We start from the raw sequence: 12,417 nt of genomic DNA, 5'->3' as shown, positions 1-12,417 counted from the left end.
CAGCACCGTGGTCCTTAGCCTCCAGCACCCACCCATTCCTGTCCTATAGGCCAAGCTTTTGGGCCTGGCCTTGTCCAGGGAGCACAAGGCCGAGCAGAGCAGCGATGTGTTCGTTAGAAAGGTTGGCCTGGGACAAAGAAGGGGCAGAACTCTCAGCAACTCTGCACAATCCCTTGGGGGCACTCAGGATCCTAGGGGGTCTCCAGGAGGGTTCTCAATCCTTAGGACAGGGGGGAACAAGAAGGAGGCCTTCCCTCTACCCCCTCTTCCCATGAGGAGAGGACTGGGGGGCGGGGGGGACGGACATTGGTAAGCACTCACCAGCCCAGCCAGGCCTGTGCCCAAATGCAACTGTGTGGGTGGCTTCCTGAACCACAGGAATTGGGCCAGTCCCTGCCCCCTGCTCAAAGGCAGCATTTGCAGATAGAACAAAGCAGCCCTCTTCCTAAAAGATATTTCTGAGCTACGTCCCTGACAGTGGTGTGGGCTGCAGTGGTGGGGCTTGGGCTGTGGTCCTCAGAGGGGAATTTTTCTCAGAGACAGCTTTGCTGGTCTGGGAAGGGAACCTGGGCTCTGGCCCTGGGAAATGTCCCAGCTACTGCCTCTGCCAGGAGACAAGCTAGGACAGGATGCTGGGTGTCTGGACCTGGGCCTGGTCCCCAGACTGGCCTGGTCCAGTTAGGAAGACCTGCTACCCACAGAGAGGGTGAGGGATGAGAAGAGATTAGAAGCAGGAAGAAAAGAGAGTAGAGATGGACTCTTCACCTGCCCCCCTCATTTCTATTCCTTTCCTCTTCCACCACTCTTCCTGGCTGCTCCTCATCCCCTGGGGGGATTCAGCTGAAATACAACCGGCCCAACCCCAGCACTGTAGGCTGAACAGGAGCATCCACTCTGGATCTCTCTGTCTCTCCTGTTCCCCACCCAAGAAGCCCCATTTCTAGGACTATTAAATCAGTGTGCTTCCAACCCTGATGGTACATGTGCACCCACCTCAGACCACACCAACAGTCACACGCCCTGCCAGGTGTCCATGCATCATTCACTGAGCACCATCCCCCAACACACACACACACGCACACGCACACGCACGCACACGCACACACATGCACACGCACACACACGCATGGCTCCTGGGCTGAAAGTGTCAGCTTGTTCTGTGGAATCAACCTTGCCGATTTCCCCCTTTGCTGCTCTCCATCATTTGCCTGCTCTGTAATTTGTGTTACTTGTGACATCTTTTGTGCACAAGTCTTGCCCCTATGCATCTTCAGAGAACCAAAGCTGGCGTTGAGACACAGAAACTAGGCAGTCCTCACACGCACAGCCACACCCCATCATCGTGACAGTGTCAACCCAAGGAGGATTGTGCACTCGCACACACTCACACACACACACTCTGGAGCTCCCCGCGTTCAGTCTGCCGAGAGCCACCCCTCCCTCTCTGCAAGCCCTCCCCACTCACTTCCAGCCTCCCCCATCCCACCTGGTTTCCCCCCTCCATCCCTGAGCTGGAGGCACCAAGAGCAGGCACCAGGTGTAAACACCTGGTAAAATCACAAGACAAACAAAAAATCACACAAAGGATCCCAACGGGAGGATCCTATGGGCTCCTTCCTTCTGCTGTTTCCTCCTGCATCCTCCAGGCTTCCTGCCTCTGTCCCCCGACAAAGAGTCACCAAGGCCAGTTCAAATCGATTGTTTTATTGACTGTTTACATACAGACGCCTTTAGAAAAGGGTGCGGACTCCAGGGGGCTATTCAGCCCCGGGCCGCACTTGTGCTGCGCTTCACGGACAGGGCTGGTCCCGATGCCCCAACCCCCCCACCCCAACCCCTAGGCTTTTCTGCAAGAAAGAAAAAAGACCAGCGCCCGAGTCGCCGCGCCGCATCCCCTCTCCCCGCCCTCCCTCCCGCCCGCCTCCCTACTCTACCCTTGACACACTTTTACAGGACACAGACTTCTCCCCTACAGAGCACGCTCGTCTAGGACTACAGCCGCGCAAATATTACTATTCTCGCGGAAGGAGGGGCGGGGCGGGGGCGCGCGAGGACCGAGGGGCTTTTCTCCATCCGGATCCCGCCGCACGGTCACGCGCCGGCTTTGTGCGAACCGGGGCGCTCGCCCCTCACCAGAGACCCGGTCCAGGAGGCCGGGGTTGGCTTCCGGCGCCCCTGGTGCTTCTTGAGCTGAGGTCTGGGCCGCATGCTGCAGCGCAAGCGGAGCTGTCGAGTCTCCAGAAATTCCCGACTGACCTACAACGAAATTGGCCCGGGACCAAGGCCGCACCCTCCGCGGAAACAGGGCGCGTGGTTTTGCGGCGCTTTAAGTTAGGAGAGAGGGCGAGAGAAGACGGATTCCCCCCATCCCCAGACACGCACACACCCAGTTTTCCCAGAGGCTAGCAAGGGAGTGTTAGCACCAGATCCGGAGTGTCACTGTCTTTGAAAACAACGAAAATATGAAAATCGGAGGGCGGAGCTGAAAGGCGCCGCAGGCACGCGTCTCGGCTCCAGCTGGTCAGAAGCGGAGTGGGGGACGGGGGACAGAAGCGTTTGGTTCCCAGTCATAAGGGGGCTTTGAAACTAAAAACTGGGGAGTTGCCACAGAATTCCGGCTTCTGGGATGTGTACCCCGGAAAGGGCGGAGTAGGGGTTGAGGCGGGACCCCATAGCGCTCCACGCTAAGGACATCTCCTGGGGGTCCCGGGCTGACCCCCGAGCCACAGCATGCCCATCAGATGTTTCCAAAGTCTTCTCCCATTTCCTCTGGCTTCCGAGCCCACTGTGGAGCGGGCTCGGGGCGGATTTCGCTGATAATTGCAGTGGGAACGGAGAGGCTTGGATTTCGCCTCACGGTCAGCGGGTGGTGTCTTATACAGGGAGGGAGGAGCGGGGAACTGTGCTCGCCATGGAGGGGAATTCAGCCCACGAGGACAATGACCGTCGTGGGTGGGACTCCCCACTAGAAGTCCCCAGTAGTCAAGGTTAGGGGGTGGTAAGGGGGTGGAGTAAGTGAAAGTTGGGGGGGCATAAATCCTGCCAGCCCAAGGCTTCTGCTCCCAGGCACCCAAGGTGGGGGATGGGAATGGGCTGCCAGACGGGCTGGGGGTTCAGCCCGCTGTCTGCCTGTAGTTGCCGTTAATCTCCTGGGCGATGTTGACTGCTTCGGCACCCAGGGGCAGCCGATCACTGTACTCGGAGCCCGCCTCGAACTCCTCTTGGTTGGCCTTGGACTGGGATTCCACCAGCGAGCAGGCCGCCAGGCTCTCCTCCCTCTGCAGGTCCCCATCTGGGTCCCCCTGCTCTGCTTCTTCGTCAAGGCCCTCCCCGGCGGTCTCCTCTGGCTCCTCGCCGCCCGCTTCGCCGCCTGCCGGGTAGCTTTTCTCGGACTCGAGGTAGGAGGCACGCGGGTCGAAATCGGCGGCGATGCGCTTCTCCATGGGATCCGGGGCCTGCGGCCTCAGGATAAGACGGTAGGGCTTGCCCGGGTGTTTGGCCAGCAGATGGCAGCAGGCGGCGCCCAGCAGGGGCACGGTGGCCAGCACCAGGAGGAACACGCTCACGGCCACGATAACCAGCAGAGAGGGCAACTCTTTCTTGGTGGCGAACACCACTTGCACGTGGCAGGCCTCGCCTGCCAGAGCCAGGCACACGGAGTAGTTGGTCCCGGGTCGCAGGCCACGGAACCAGTAGGCGTTGACGCCCTCCTCTACACGCGACCACTGCACTGCTGCGCCGCCCCCCGCCGGGCACAGATAGAGCAGGCGCAATGGCCGCCGTCCGGGCCGCCCTGCTCCCGCAGCCGCGCCGGGCCCAGGGCCCCATCTTGCCGCCAGTGGTGTCAGCTGCACCCGCGCCTCGCGCTCCGCCACGTCCAGCGCGATGACGCCCAGCTCAAAGACATGCGGCTTGAGCTCGGCACTCTGGTTGAACGCGTGGTTGGACACGTACCGCGAGGGGTCCCCGTGGCCACAGCGTTGCTCCTCCACCGGGTCAGCAGAGACCTGGTCTTCCGCCTCTTCACCCTCACCTGCCTCCTCGTCCCCCTCCGGCCCTGCCTGTGTCTCCCCGAGGACGCTAACCCGGCCCAGGCCTTGGCTTTTGATTTTGCCCGCGGGCTTGGAAGGTAGGACACTGTTGCCCCGGGTTTTGGCTGTGGACTTACGCTCCGAGGTTGGAGCCTGCCCATCAGGGTCTCCCCCTGCGCCAGGAGCGTGCTTTGGGGGCCCTGCAGCTGCCACTGCCACGTGAACTGACGTGGAGTTGGCACCCAGCTCGTTGTGGGCACGGCATGTGTAGATGCCTGCCTCCTTGGCACTCAGGAGGGGCACCAACAGGGAGCCGTTTGTAAGGGCCAGGAAGCGCGGGGTAGCTGGGGGCGCGGGCCAAGCGGGTGCTGGAGTCGGGGTTGGAGCCTCTGTCTGCGTTGGCCCGTCCCCATCTCCTTCCTCCTCCCCGTCTTCCGCCCCGTCCCCGTCGTCCTCCCCGCTCAGGATCGGCGGCACTAACACTACGGTGCCGCCCGGGATCTGAAGTTGCCATTGCAGGCGGGGCGTGGGGTGTCCTTCGGCGACGCAGTGTAGCATGAGCGTTAGGCCGGAGCGCAGGGGGCTGCCCGGCGCCTCAGGCGGCGGCTCAACACTCAGATGCACACTGGGAGGTACACAGGACAGGGCGGGCAGGCGGTGCACCGGCACCCCCTGCAGAGCAGGAGGAGAGGCGCACGCGATGGAGTCGGGCTCCGGTAAGGAGACCCGGGTGCTCGCGGCCCAGGCCTGCAGCCACACAAGGCTGCAACCGCAGTGGAAGGGGTTGTGATAGAGTTGCAGATGTGACAGCGCGCTTAGCGCATCGAAGGTGCCAGGAGCCAGTGTACGAAGCCGGTTGTTGTTGATGCGTAGGGAGCGCAGGTCGGGCAGTGCACCGAGTGCGTCCCGGGGCAACGAGCCCAAGCGGTTGTGGTTCATCTTGAGTAGCTGTAGAGCGCTCAGGTTACGCAGGTCGCTCCATGGGAAGCTGGATATGAGGTTGTGGCTCAGGTCGAGGTTCTTGAGCTGGCTCAGCACCGCCAGCGAGCCCAGCTCCACGGTGCGCACCTCATTGTGCGCCAGCCACAGCGACGTGACCTGCGTGACGTCGGCGAAGGCCCCACGCCGCAGCACGGTGATCTTGTTCGCCGACAGACTAAGCGTGGTCACGTTGGCCGGTAGTCCTTCCGGCACCTCGCGCAGCTCCTTGTAGGCGCAGTCGGCGAATTGGTGCGCGTACTTGTCCACACAGGCGCACGGCTCTGGGCACGCTGCGGCCACTCCTAGCAGCGCCCAAGCCAGCCACAGGGCCCTCAAGGGCACCATCGCGGATCCTGCAGGTGGAAGCCGGGGGAAGAGGGGAGAAGGTGACTCACTGAGCCCCAGCGTCCCTTCCCTATCCATCTGCCTCCTCCGTAAACCCGTCTAGGGCAGGTCCCAGGGCTGCGGTAACTTTCTCCTCTGTGCCCAGCAGCCTCTCTTAGGCACGAGTTGGAGCTCAGTAAAAGTCTTGGGATTCAATGCTTGCTCCCTCTCAGGGCCCTGGCTTCCTTTTCTAGCCGCCTCGTACCTTGCTCTTTTTTCTCTACCTATCCCATCAGCCTGGGGCTGAGCCCTCCACAGAGTGGGCCGCTAGCAGGTCTGCCCTGGGCTTTGCATCGAGCCCTGACTATGTTTCTAAGCCTTCATTTAACTCAGTGAAAGGGATACATAGAAAGGGTATTTTTGTCCGTGACCGCCTGTCCTCCCTTGAACTCTTTGTCCCACGGCACAGCACTCGCCCACACACGCCCATACAAGCGCACAACAATACAAACACACGCCCAGGCACCTGCCATCAAACCGACAACTTCTGCAGGGGCTTAGGGGTTCACAACACATTTCCTAGACATACAAACACAAAGACACCCAGACACAGACACAATATATCCTGGAGACCTCATTGTTCTCTCAACTGAACACAGCATTTGTACAGCGTTCTCCACCACGGGGCAAAGTGCTTTCCTGTTCATCGTGAGAATTGACAGACACCAGGGCACAAGTCCTCACACAGACCAACCCACACACAGGGACACAGGCGAGCACTTGCGCCTGTACACAGCCCTCTCAGACTGAAATCCCAGCGGATCAGCAAATGCTGAGAACTTGCTGCAGGTGGCAAGAGGCTTGGGACCGGGGAAACAGACTCGTCAGGTCCCTCTTCAGCCGCAATTGAAGCCGCCTGCCCTGGGCTGCAACTCCTAGGAGGGGAAAACCAACAGGGCCCCTCGATCAACCTTCCTTCTCAGGAAAGAGGTCCTCCTCCGAGCTGGGACCAAGAGCAATGGAGGGAGGTCACTAAAGATCCTCGCTCCCCCCTCTGCATCTTCCCAGACGGCTCCCATGGGGGCGGGGAAGTCCCTAGCCGATCGGTCAAGGGGGCTGCCACTAGCTAATCAAGTAGAAGGTTTAAGATTCTGCCTCTTTTCTGCAGCCCACAATGCCTGAGGACAATCCCCCCCCCAATAAAAGATTCGTATCCGCAGTCATACAAACGCACTTACAAACAGATTCTCCGCTCCCACTTAGGGCTCCTGGCAGGTTCGGCAGAGCCCCTCCCACCCTCTGGTCTTTGGAACCCGCGTTCCCCACTCCCTCTTGCCCCGGAGGGAAGGCCCCTCCCCTCTTCTCCCCGGTCTCGCCTAGAGAGAGCCGGCAGGGTTTGGCACCCTGGACGGGATTTACCCCCATCTGGGTCAGCGTTACGGGGTGGTCTCCGCTGCTTACCCGCTGCTCGCTGACTCTCCGCGCGCTGCCCTCGGGCTGCAACCCCTTCTGCAGACTTGAGGTCGCGGAGCCAGGACGACAGCCCAAGGGCGCTTCCCACATCTGTTGCTGCGACTGTGGGGAAGATGGGGGAGAGGCAGAGAAAGGGACAGGTAAGTTGTGGACTCCCCTGGCCCTGAGGTCCCACTTCAGTTTTTCCTTTCGCCTCTGTTCCCCCCACCTCTCACTGGCTGCAGATTGAACAGAGTCCTCGCGCGCTCCCGGGCTCAGCAGGGACGCGCACAGCCTCTCCCACCTCCCGCATCATCTACATTTGTTAAAGCCATAGAGACTCTTCCCCTGGCCAAGGGACGTTGGTCACAAAGGGGCGCCCCCACGCCCAGCGCCCTGGCCTGGCTCTTTCCAGTTCACCACACTCCCATAACCCTCATCCCCCCCCCTCATTTACACATCTGCAGACATTGTCACTATCCCTAATCACACGACTCCCTCCCCATTCAAACGCGTTGGCACAGACACAGACCCTCGCACCCTCCACACAGTCGCTCTTCATATGTTAGAATTACCCATCATCATGTAATAATCGCATCAATGTGTTGAGATCTCGCTATGTTCACACACATTTTCAAAGGCACACCTTCACCCGGGACGCTCAGCATTCCCCCCTCCTGCAGGCACACACATTCATGCGCACTCACCCTCACGCGCGGGTCCCGCCAGAGCCCGTTAGCTTTGCTGCTAAATGAATGCGAGCCTCTTTTACGCCCCGCAACACGTGAGACAAACCATCTTTGAGGAATTTGGGGGAAGGAAGAGCTCACGCCTGAAGGGGGGAGGGAAGTGTGTCTTTGCCTTAAAACTCTTTTTGCAAAGGCAGGCGGTGGCGCAGAGAGTCCTCGCGCGGGACCGGCTGAGCTGCGCGCCGCAGGGGTCGCGCGGACTCTTCCTTCCCGCACCCCCGCTGCTAGCCGCCTCCTCCCCGAAGCCACGTTCAACACGATGCATAATTGATAGTGTTAGCAGAGCGCCTCACCCTCCCTGCTATTTTTGCCTGGCTCTGGGCAGCTACGAGCCCTGGTTTCCCCAGCTCCCACCTCACCTCTTGCCAGCCCAACCCGAAGACTAGAACGCACCGCCCTACCGGGCGCTCCCCTGCCCAGCCTCCTCAGGTCGACTCTGTACGTCTCGCCTTTTGTGGCTAAACCAGCGCTGGAAGACCACCGCCCAGCTCGAGGGCCCGTGCGCACCGCTGGGTGGGGCAGGGCGCGTTGGTACCAGCCTCCGCTCCCAGGAAGCCGGCCCGAGCGCACCCAAGCGCCTCGCCCTCAGGACTTGCCAGCTAGGGGCGAATGGGGCTCCGGGGCTGCAGCAGACGGCGGTGTGGAAAGGGATGGTTACAAAACGTCTGCTCCTTTTGAGCACTGTGGGTTGGAGACTTCAGGCTTGAGCATCTCTCTTCCTCCTCCGCCCCCGCCATCATCTTCACGGTCTAACGAGCAAACACACCGTCAACCCCACACACTGTCCCCCAAAGCCTCTGCGGCCCGATACCGCCCTAATGTTTGACACCCTCACACAACAACGGGCCTCAGCAGACTCGAATATTCGCTGTTCCGGACTCTCGCTTCCTGTTTCTGGAGAAACCCCGATATTTCTTTTGGCGACAAAGAAGTGGAAGCCCAGGGTTGTCGAGGCATTTGTATAAAACGCGATTCCTGTTCCCCCTCAGTGCCCATGGCAGCCCTGGAGACAGAGTTGCTGACCAGAATCGGAAAAGGGGTGCAGGCTTCGGGAAACACGCAGAGCCCCTGCCTTCCCCGGTATTTCCATAGACACTGAGCACTCCGGGCGCACGTGTTCCCCCCAGCCCTCACTCGGGCCGTGGCTGTCTCTGGAGGTGGGTCGGTTTGGGGCCTCTGAGATCAATCTTCCGATTTCAGTGTTGAGCATTTTAATGAGCTGGGGAGGTGGGGGAGAGAGACGGGTGAGGAGCGCTGCCTCTAAAGAGACCACCCGATCGGGGTTCCGAGGAGCCTTTATAAATTAAATATGAACAGACTGGCGCACACACACTTCCTAGCCTTCCCTCTCTCCTATTCCTGCGGTCGCTACAGGCAGCCCAGCCAGCTGGGACCAGCGCATCTCGCTCAACCCAGAATTCAGAACCCAGAACTTCATTCCATCTGCCCGTGCCTGTAGTTCCCACAGACGCCCCGGGGGAGGGGCGCGGGGGCGCCCTGAGGGAGACGGTGTCTTCGAAGAGGGAGGAGGAGTAAGAGGATCTTGACCGTGCGGTGGGGGCAACGAGAGCAGGTCCCTAGTCCAGGAGTGAGTCCGGGCGGTTTGGGCGGAATGGCGCGGCCGGCTGGCCTGGCACAGACCCTTTGTCTGCGGAGCAAGGGGGGCGTCCTGGGTGTGTTGTCCACGCGTCTTGGTAATCCTGAAGGGCAATTCGAAGAGCCTTGGCCAAGGAAGAGGGATCTGGGGAGCCGGGGGCCGAGCAGCGAGGTTGGAGAATCGGGTCCTGTATGGGGGTCCTGGAGACTTTCCCTGGCGGGGGGAGGGGGCCTGGCGTAAAGGCAGTGACCGAGGCTCAGGCACGGAGGCGCGCGACTTGTGGACTCTCCACCCATTTTTCACCTCTCTTTATTTTGTGTGTTGGGAGGTTCTCTTTGCTTTCGGCTAGGAGGCGTACAGGGAGGCAAGCTGGGGATAACTTGGAAGGGTTGAAAGACTGGAAGACAGAGGCTGGGGAATGGAAGGAAAAATGAGCTCGCTCACTCTCCGCGGAGAACTTCCCGGACCGCAGGGACCCCACCCGCCCGAGTCCTGGGAACCTTTGGGGCCTGCAAGCCAAGAAAGACCCCCTTTCCTTGCTCTTTTGCCGGGGATGCTGAAGCCAGGGGAATTCTGCAGGGAGACAGGGCATCAGGCGCCTGGAGGGCGACTAAGGGCGCAGTGGTCACCCCCGCGAGGGCGCCGACTCCCGCGGACCCCCGCAGCTCCCGCCCACTCTCCAGCAAGCGCTTTTGTTCCCCAAGCCTGCCCTGGGGAAAAGACAACCCTTACCCCCGCCTTGGACCCTGAAGAGTTCAGTGCCCGCCCTAGCAGGGCTAGACCCCGAGTCGCCCCGGGCAGAATCCGCCGAGACCTAGGATGGGAGGTACGACTCCAGGATCAGCCTCCGAGCTCAGCTAGAAGAAGCCTGAGAGCATCTCGACCGGCGCCGCCAGGCGCGCAGGGGCCTCTAATGTCTGTAATGTTGATAATGGTACAGTTACTGAAGGGCTGGGGAACCGGGAACGAAGATACCACCCCCACCGCCGCCCAAGTCTTTGATGGTTAAAGAAACAGACACCTAATTAGGTGTGTGGAAGTAGGGGAGAGGAGGGATACAAGGTTCCAAGACACCAGCGTGGAGGGCCCAGATTTGGAATCTACAGAATCCGGGCTAAGGCTTTTTGACCAGGCTGGGGTGCCGACCCTAGATACACCCAGGGCGGAGAGCTGGAGCTCTGGGCAGCTTTTTGTGGACCTCTAACTTCGACCTTGCCGACCCGCACGGTCCCGAGAGTAGGGCGGGTTAAAACCCCCGGATCCCGGCACCAGCTACCCGGGTTCGGTCTATTCAAAGTCTCGGGCCCAGGCCTGGTTCGCGCGCGCCCCCTGCTGGAAACCGCCTGCCGGGCTCAGAGGCGCGGGGCAATGGCTGGGGTACCCTGGGCCCCGAGGATCGGCGGCTTGAGCCCGGGACCCGGGCGTGCGCTGCTCCCGGCTCTGCATCCTGTGGCGCAAAGTTCCGAAGTGGGAGACGCTAAACCAAGGCACCGAAGCTTTCCTTCCCATGCCCACCCAGCGTTATGTCCCAGGAATCTGCAGCCTCCTCACCCCTGCCCAACACAGGCAGAGCCCCGGCTTTGCACCCCATTGTGTTTTCAATGCCCAGGGCGCAATAGGCACCCTCTGGATGCTCATTGAGCAAGCCAGTAAGTTTAGTTCTCCTGGGACGAAACCTTCCTGTACTCCTCCCCAACCTTCCCTGTGTGGCATGAGTGCTTTCTCTCTGAGTCCAGTACCCAGGCCTAGAAGGCAGTCCTTAAGTCTTCTGACTTTGCCAGGGACTTATAAAATGCCCGAGATCTGAAAAAGAAAATCGTTTTCAGGCTCTAAGAGGGGAATAGAAAACTGCAAAGTCGGAAGTAATAGATGTTTGATTAAGGGTTTAGGACATATAACACTGTGCAGACGATTCAGTTGCACCTGCACTCAGAGCTGTACATGCCCTTGTTTTTAACGTGCCAGGTGGGTGATTTAATGAATGAGGGAGAGTCCCTGAGAGTAAGAAAGCCAGGACCCAGAAGGGCATCACAGATCTCCAGCATAGCAGCCTACTCAGCAGACCCTTCCCACCTGCCCTCCAGCTAGAATCTCCTAAACACACAGCTTCCCACCTTTCAACTTCTGGAGTCCCCGTTATAAACCACCCCCCACCCCACCCCGCCCGCAACCCCTGCTAACTTCCATCTCTCCTTTCCCTCATACACATGCTACATAGTGGTTAAGAGGGAAGGTTCTAGCATGAGGCTCCACCATGTACTCACTGTGTGACCTTGGCCAAGTTACTTAACCTCTCTGTGCCTGGGGGTGGGGAAGGGGTATAAATAAAAATACCCATTTTATTGGGTTGCTTGAGGATTAAATGAGTCAATGCATGCAAAGCACCTAGTACCTGGTACTTAGGTAGTGCTCAGAAATGAGCTTTTATTTTTTTCAACAATAGCTAGAATTAGTCATCATTATTACCTTGCAGCGTTGGGTACAGGTATCTTGAGGTTCTGCTGAACCTTCTCCAACATGCTTGTGCCCTGCTTCCCCAGTAGGGGGAAAGACCTTGGCCCTTCCCCCAAATATCTCTCTTCACTCCCCCCTACACCTCCCACACACCATGGCATAGGTAAAAATCAGAATTACTATTATTATTTGTAAAGATTTCTAGTCTCAGATACTTAAACCCAGATTCTGACATTTGCAGCTGTCACCAGTGTGCCTGTTTGGGAAGAGAGACCTGCAGCTGCAGGCTTGGAGAAAGGTTTTTAATTAAAACCACAATCTGTTTAAGTATTTATTGGGCTCTGTAACTTTAATTATTTTCTAGGGAAAAACAGAAAAATCCACATTTGCATATGGGAAGACTGTTGATTTCAGAGGAGAGTAGCAACCTGTGGCAGTTTGCTGGAGGCAACTGGGAGGAATTTCCTGAATGGTTCAAATGAAGCTCGACATTATTAATAAGCTGGGATCCAGTTCATGACCTTCCTCCCAGTGCTTTCATGAAATTAGCTTAACTTTCTGGCAAGGCTCTTTATTGCCATCAAAATTAACGACAGCTCTTCCAGTGGCATCTCATGTAATTATCTGGGTCTGTGCTTGTCTCACCAAAGATGGGAAACTCCTGCCTGGAAGAGGCAACACTCCTGCCTGGGCAATGTGCTTAGCTATTCTACCCAGCCCAGGCAGGACTGGTTCCCCCAGAGTGGGAGTCCAGCCCCTCCATGGCAGGGGGAAGCAGGGGAAGGGAGGACAGGGAATTATTTATGATGCTTCCATCTGCAGTTAACAA

The 12,417-nt window shown here is 58.9% G+C and overlaps 1 protein-coding gene across 8 annotated transcripts; it reads right to left on the bottom strand.

Moving 5' to 3' along the window:
* Nucleotides 1-1,921: 1,921 nt before the first annotated feature.
* Nucleotides 1,922-9,882, bottom strand: ISLR2 (immunoglobulin superfamily containing leucine rich repeat 2). 8 transcript variants are annotated; one of them, XM_068555413.1, is made up of 3 exons: nucleotides 9,867-9,882; nucleotides 6,798-6,911; nucleotides 1,922-5,365 (listed from the first exon to the last, which is right to left on the bottom strand). In XM_068555413.1, the coding sequence occupies exon 3, from the start codon at nucleotides 5,355-5,357 to the stop codon at nucleotides 3,114-3,116; it is 2,244 nt and encodes a 747-aa protein (XP_068411514.1). In that variant the 5' UTR covers nucleotides 5,358-5,365; nucleotides 6,798-6,911; nucleotides 9,867-9,882; the 3' UTR covers nucleotides 1,922-3,113. The 8 variants fall into 8 exon arrangements, with proteins under 8 accessions (XP_068411514.1, XP_068411505.1, XP_068411464.1 ...); XM_068555404.1 differs by lacking the exon at nucleotides 9,867-9,882 and adding an exon at nucleotides 9,086-9,102; XM_068555363.1 differs by lacking the exon at nucleotides 9,867-9,882 and adding an exon at nucleotides 7,897-8,110.
* Nucleotides 9,883-12,417: the final 2,535 nt, after the last annotated feature.

The sequence above is a fragment of the Eschrichtius robustus genome, chromosome 1 (genome assembly GCF_028021215.1).
Source record: "Eschrichtius robustus isolate mEscRob2 chromosome 1, mEscRob2.pri, whole genome shotgun sequence".
NCBI classification, from domain to species: Eukaryota; Metazoa; Chordata; class Mammalia; order Artiodactyla; family Eschrichtiidae; genus Eschrichtius; species Eschrichtius robustus.
The sequence above is the reverse complement of the archived record's forward strand: the minus strand, read 5'-3'. Positions and strand labels throughout refer to the sequence as shown.

Coding starts and splice junctions, on each gene's coding strand:
- ISLR2 (XM_068555413.1), bottom strand. CDS start 5,357: ATGGTGCCCTTGAGGGCCCTGTGGCTGGCTTGGGCGCTGCTAGGAGTG.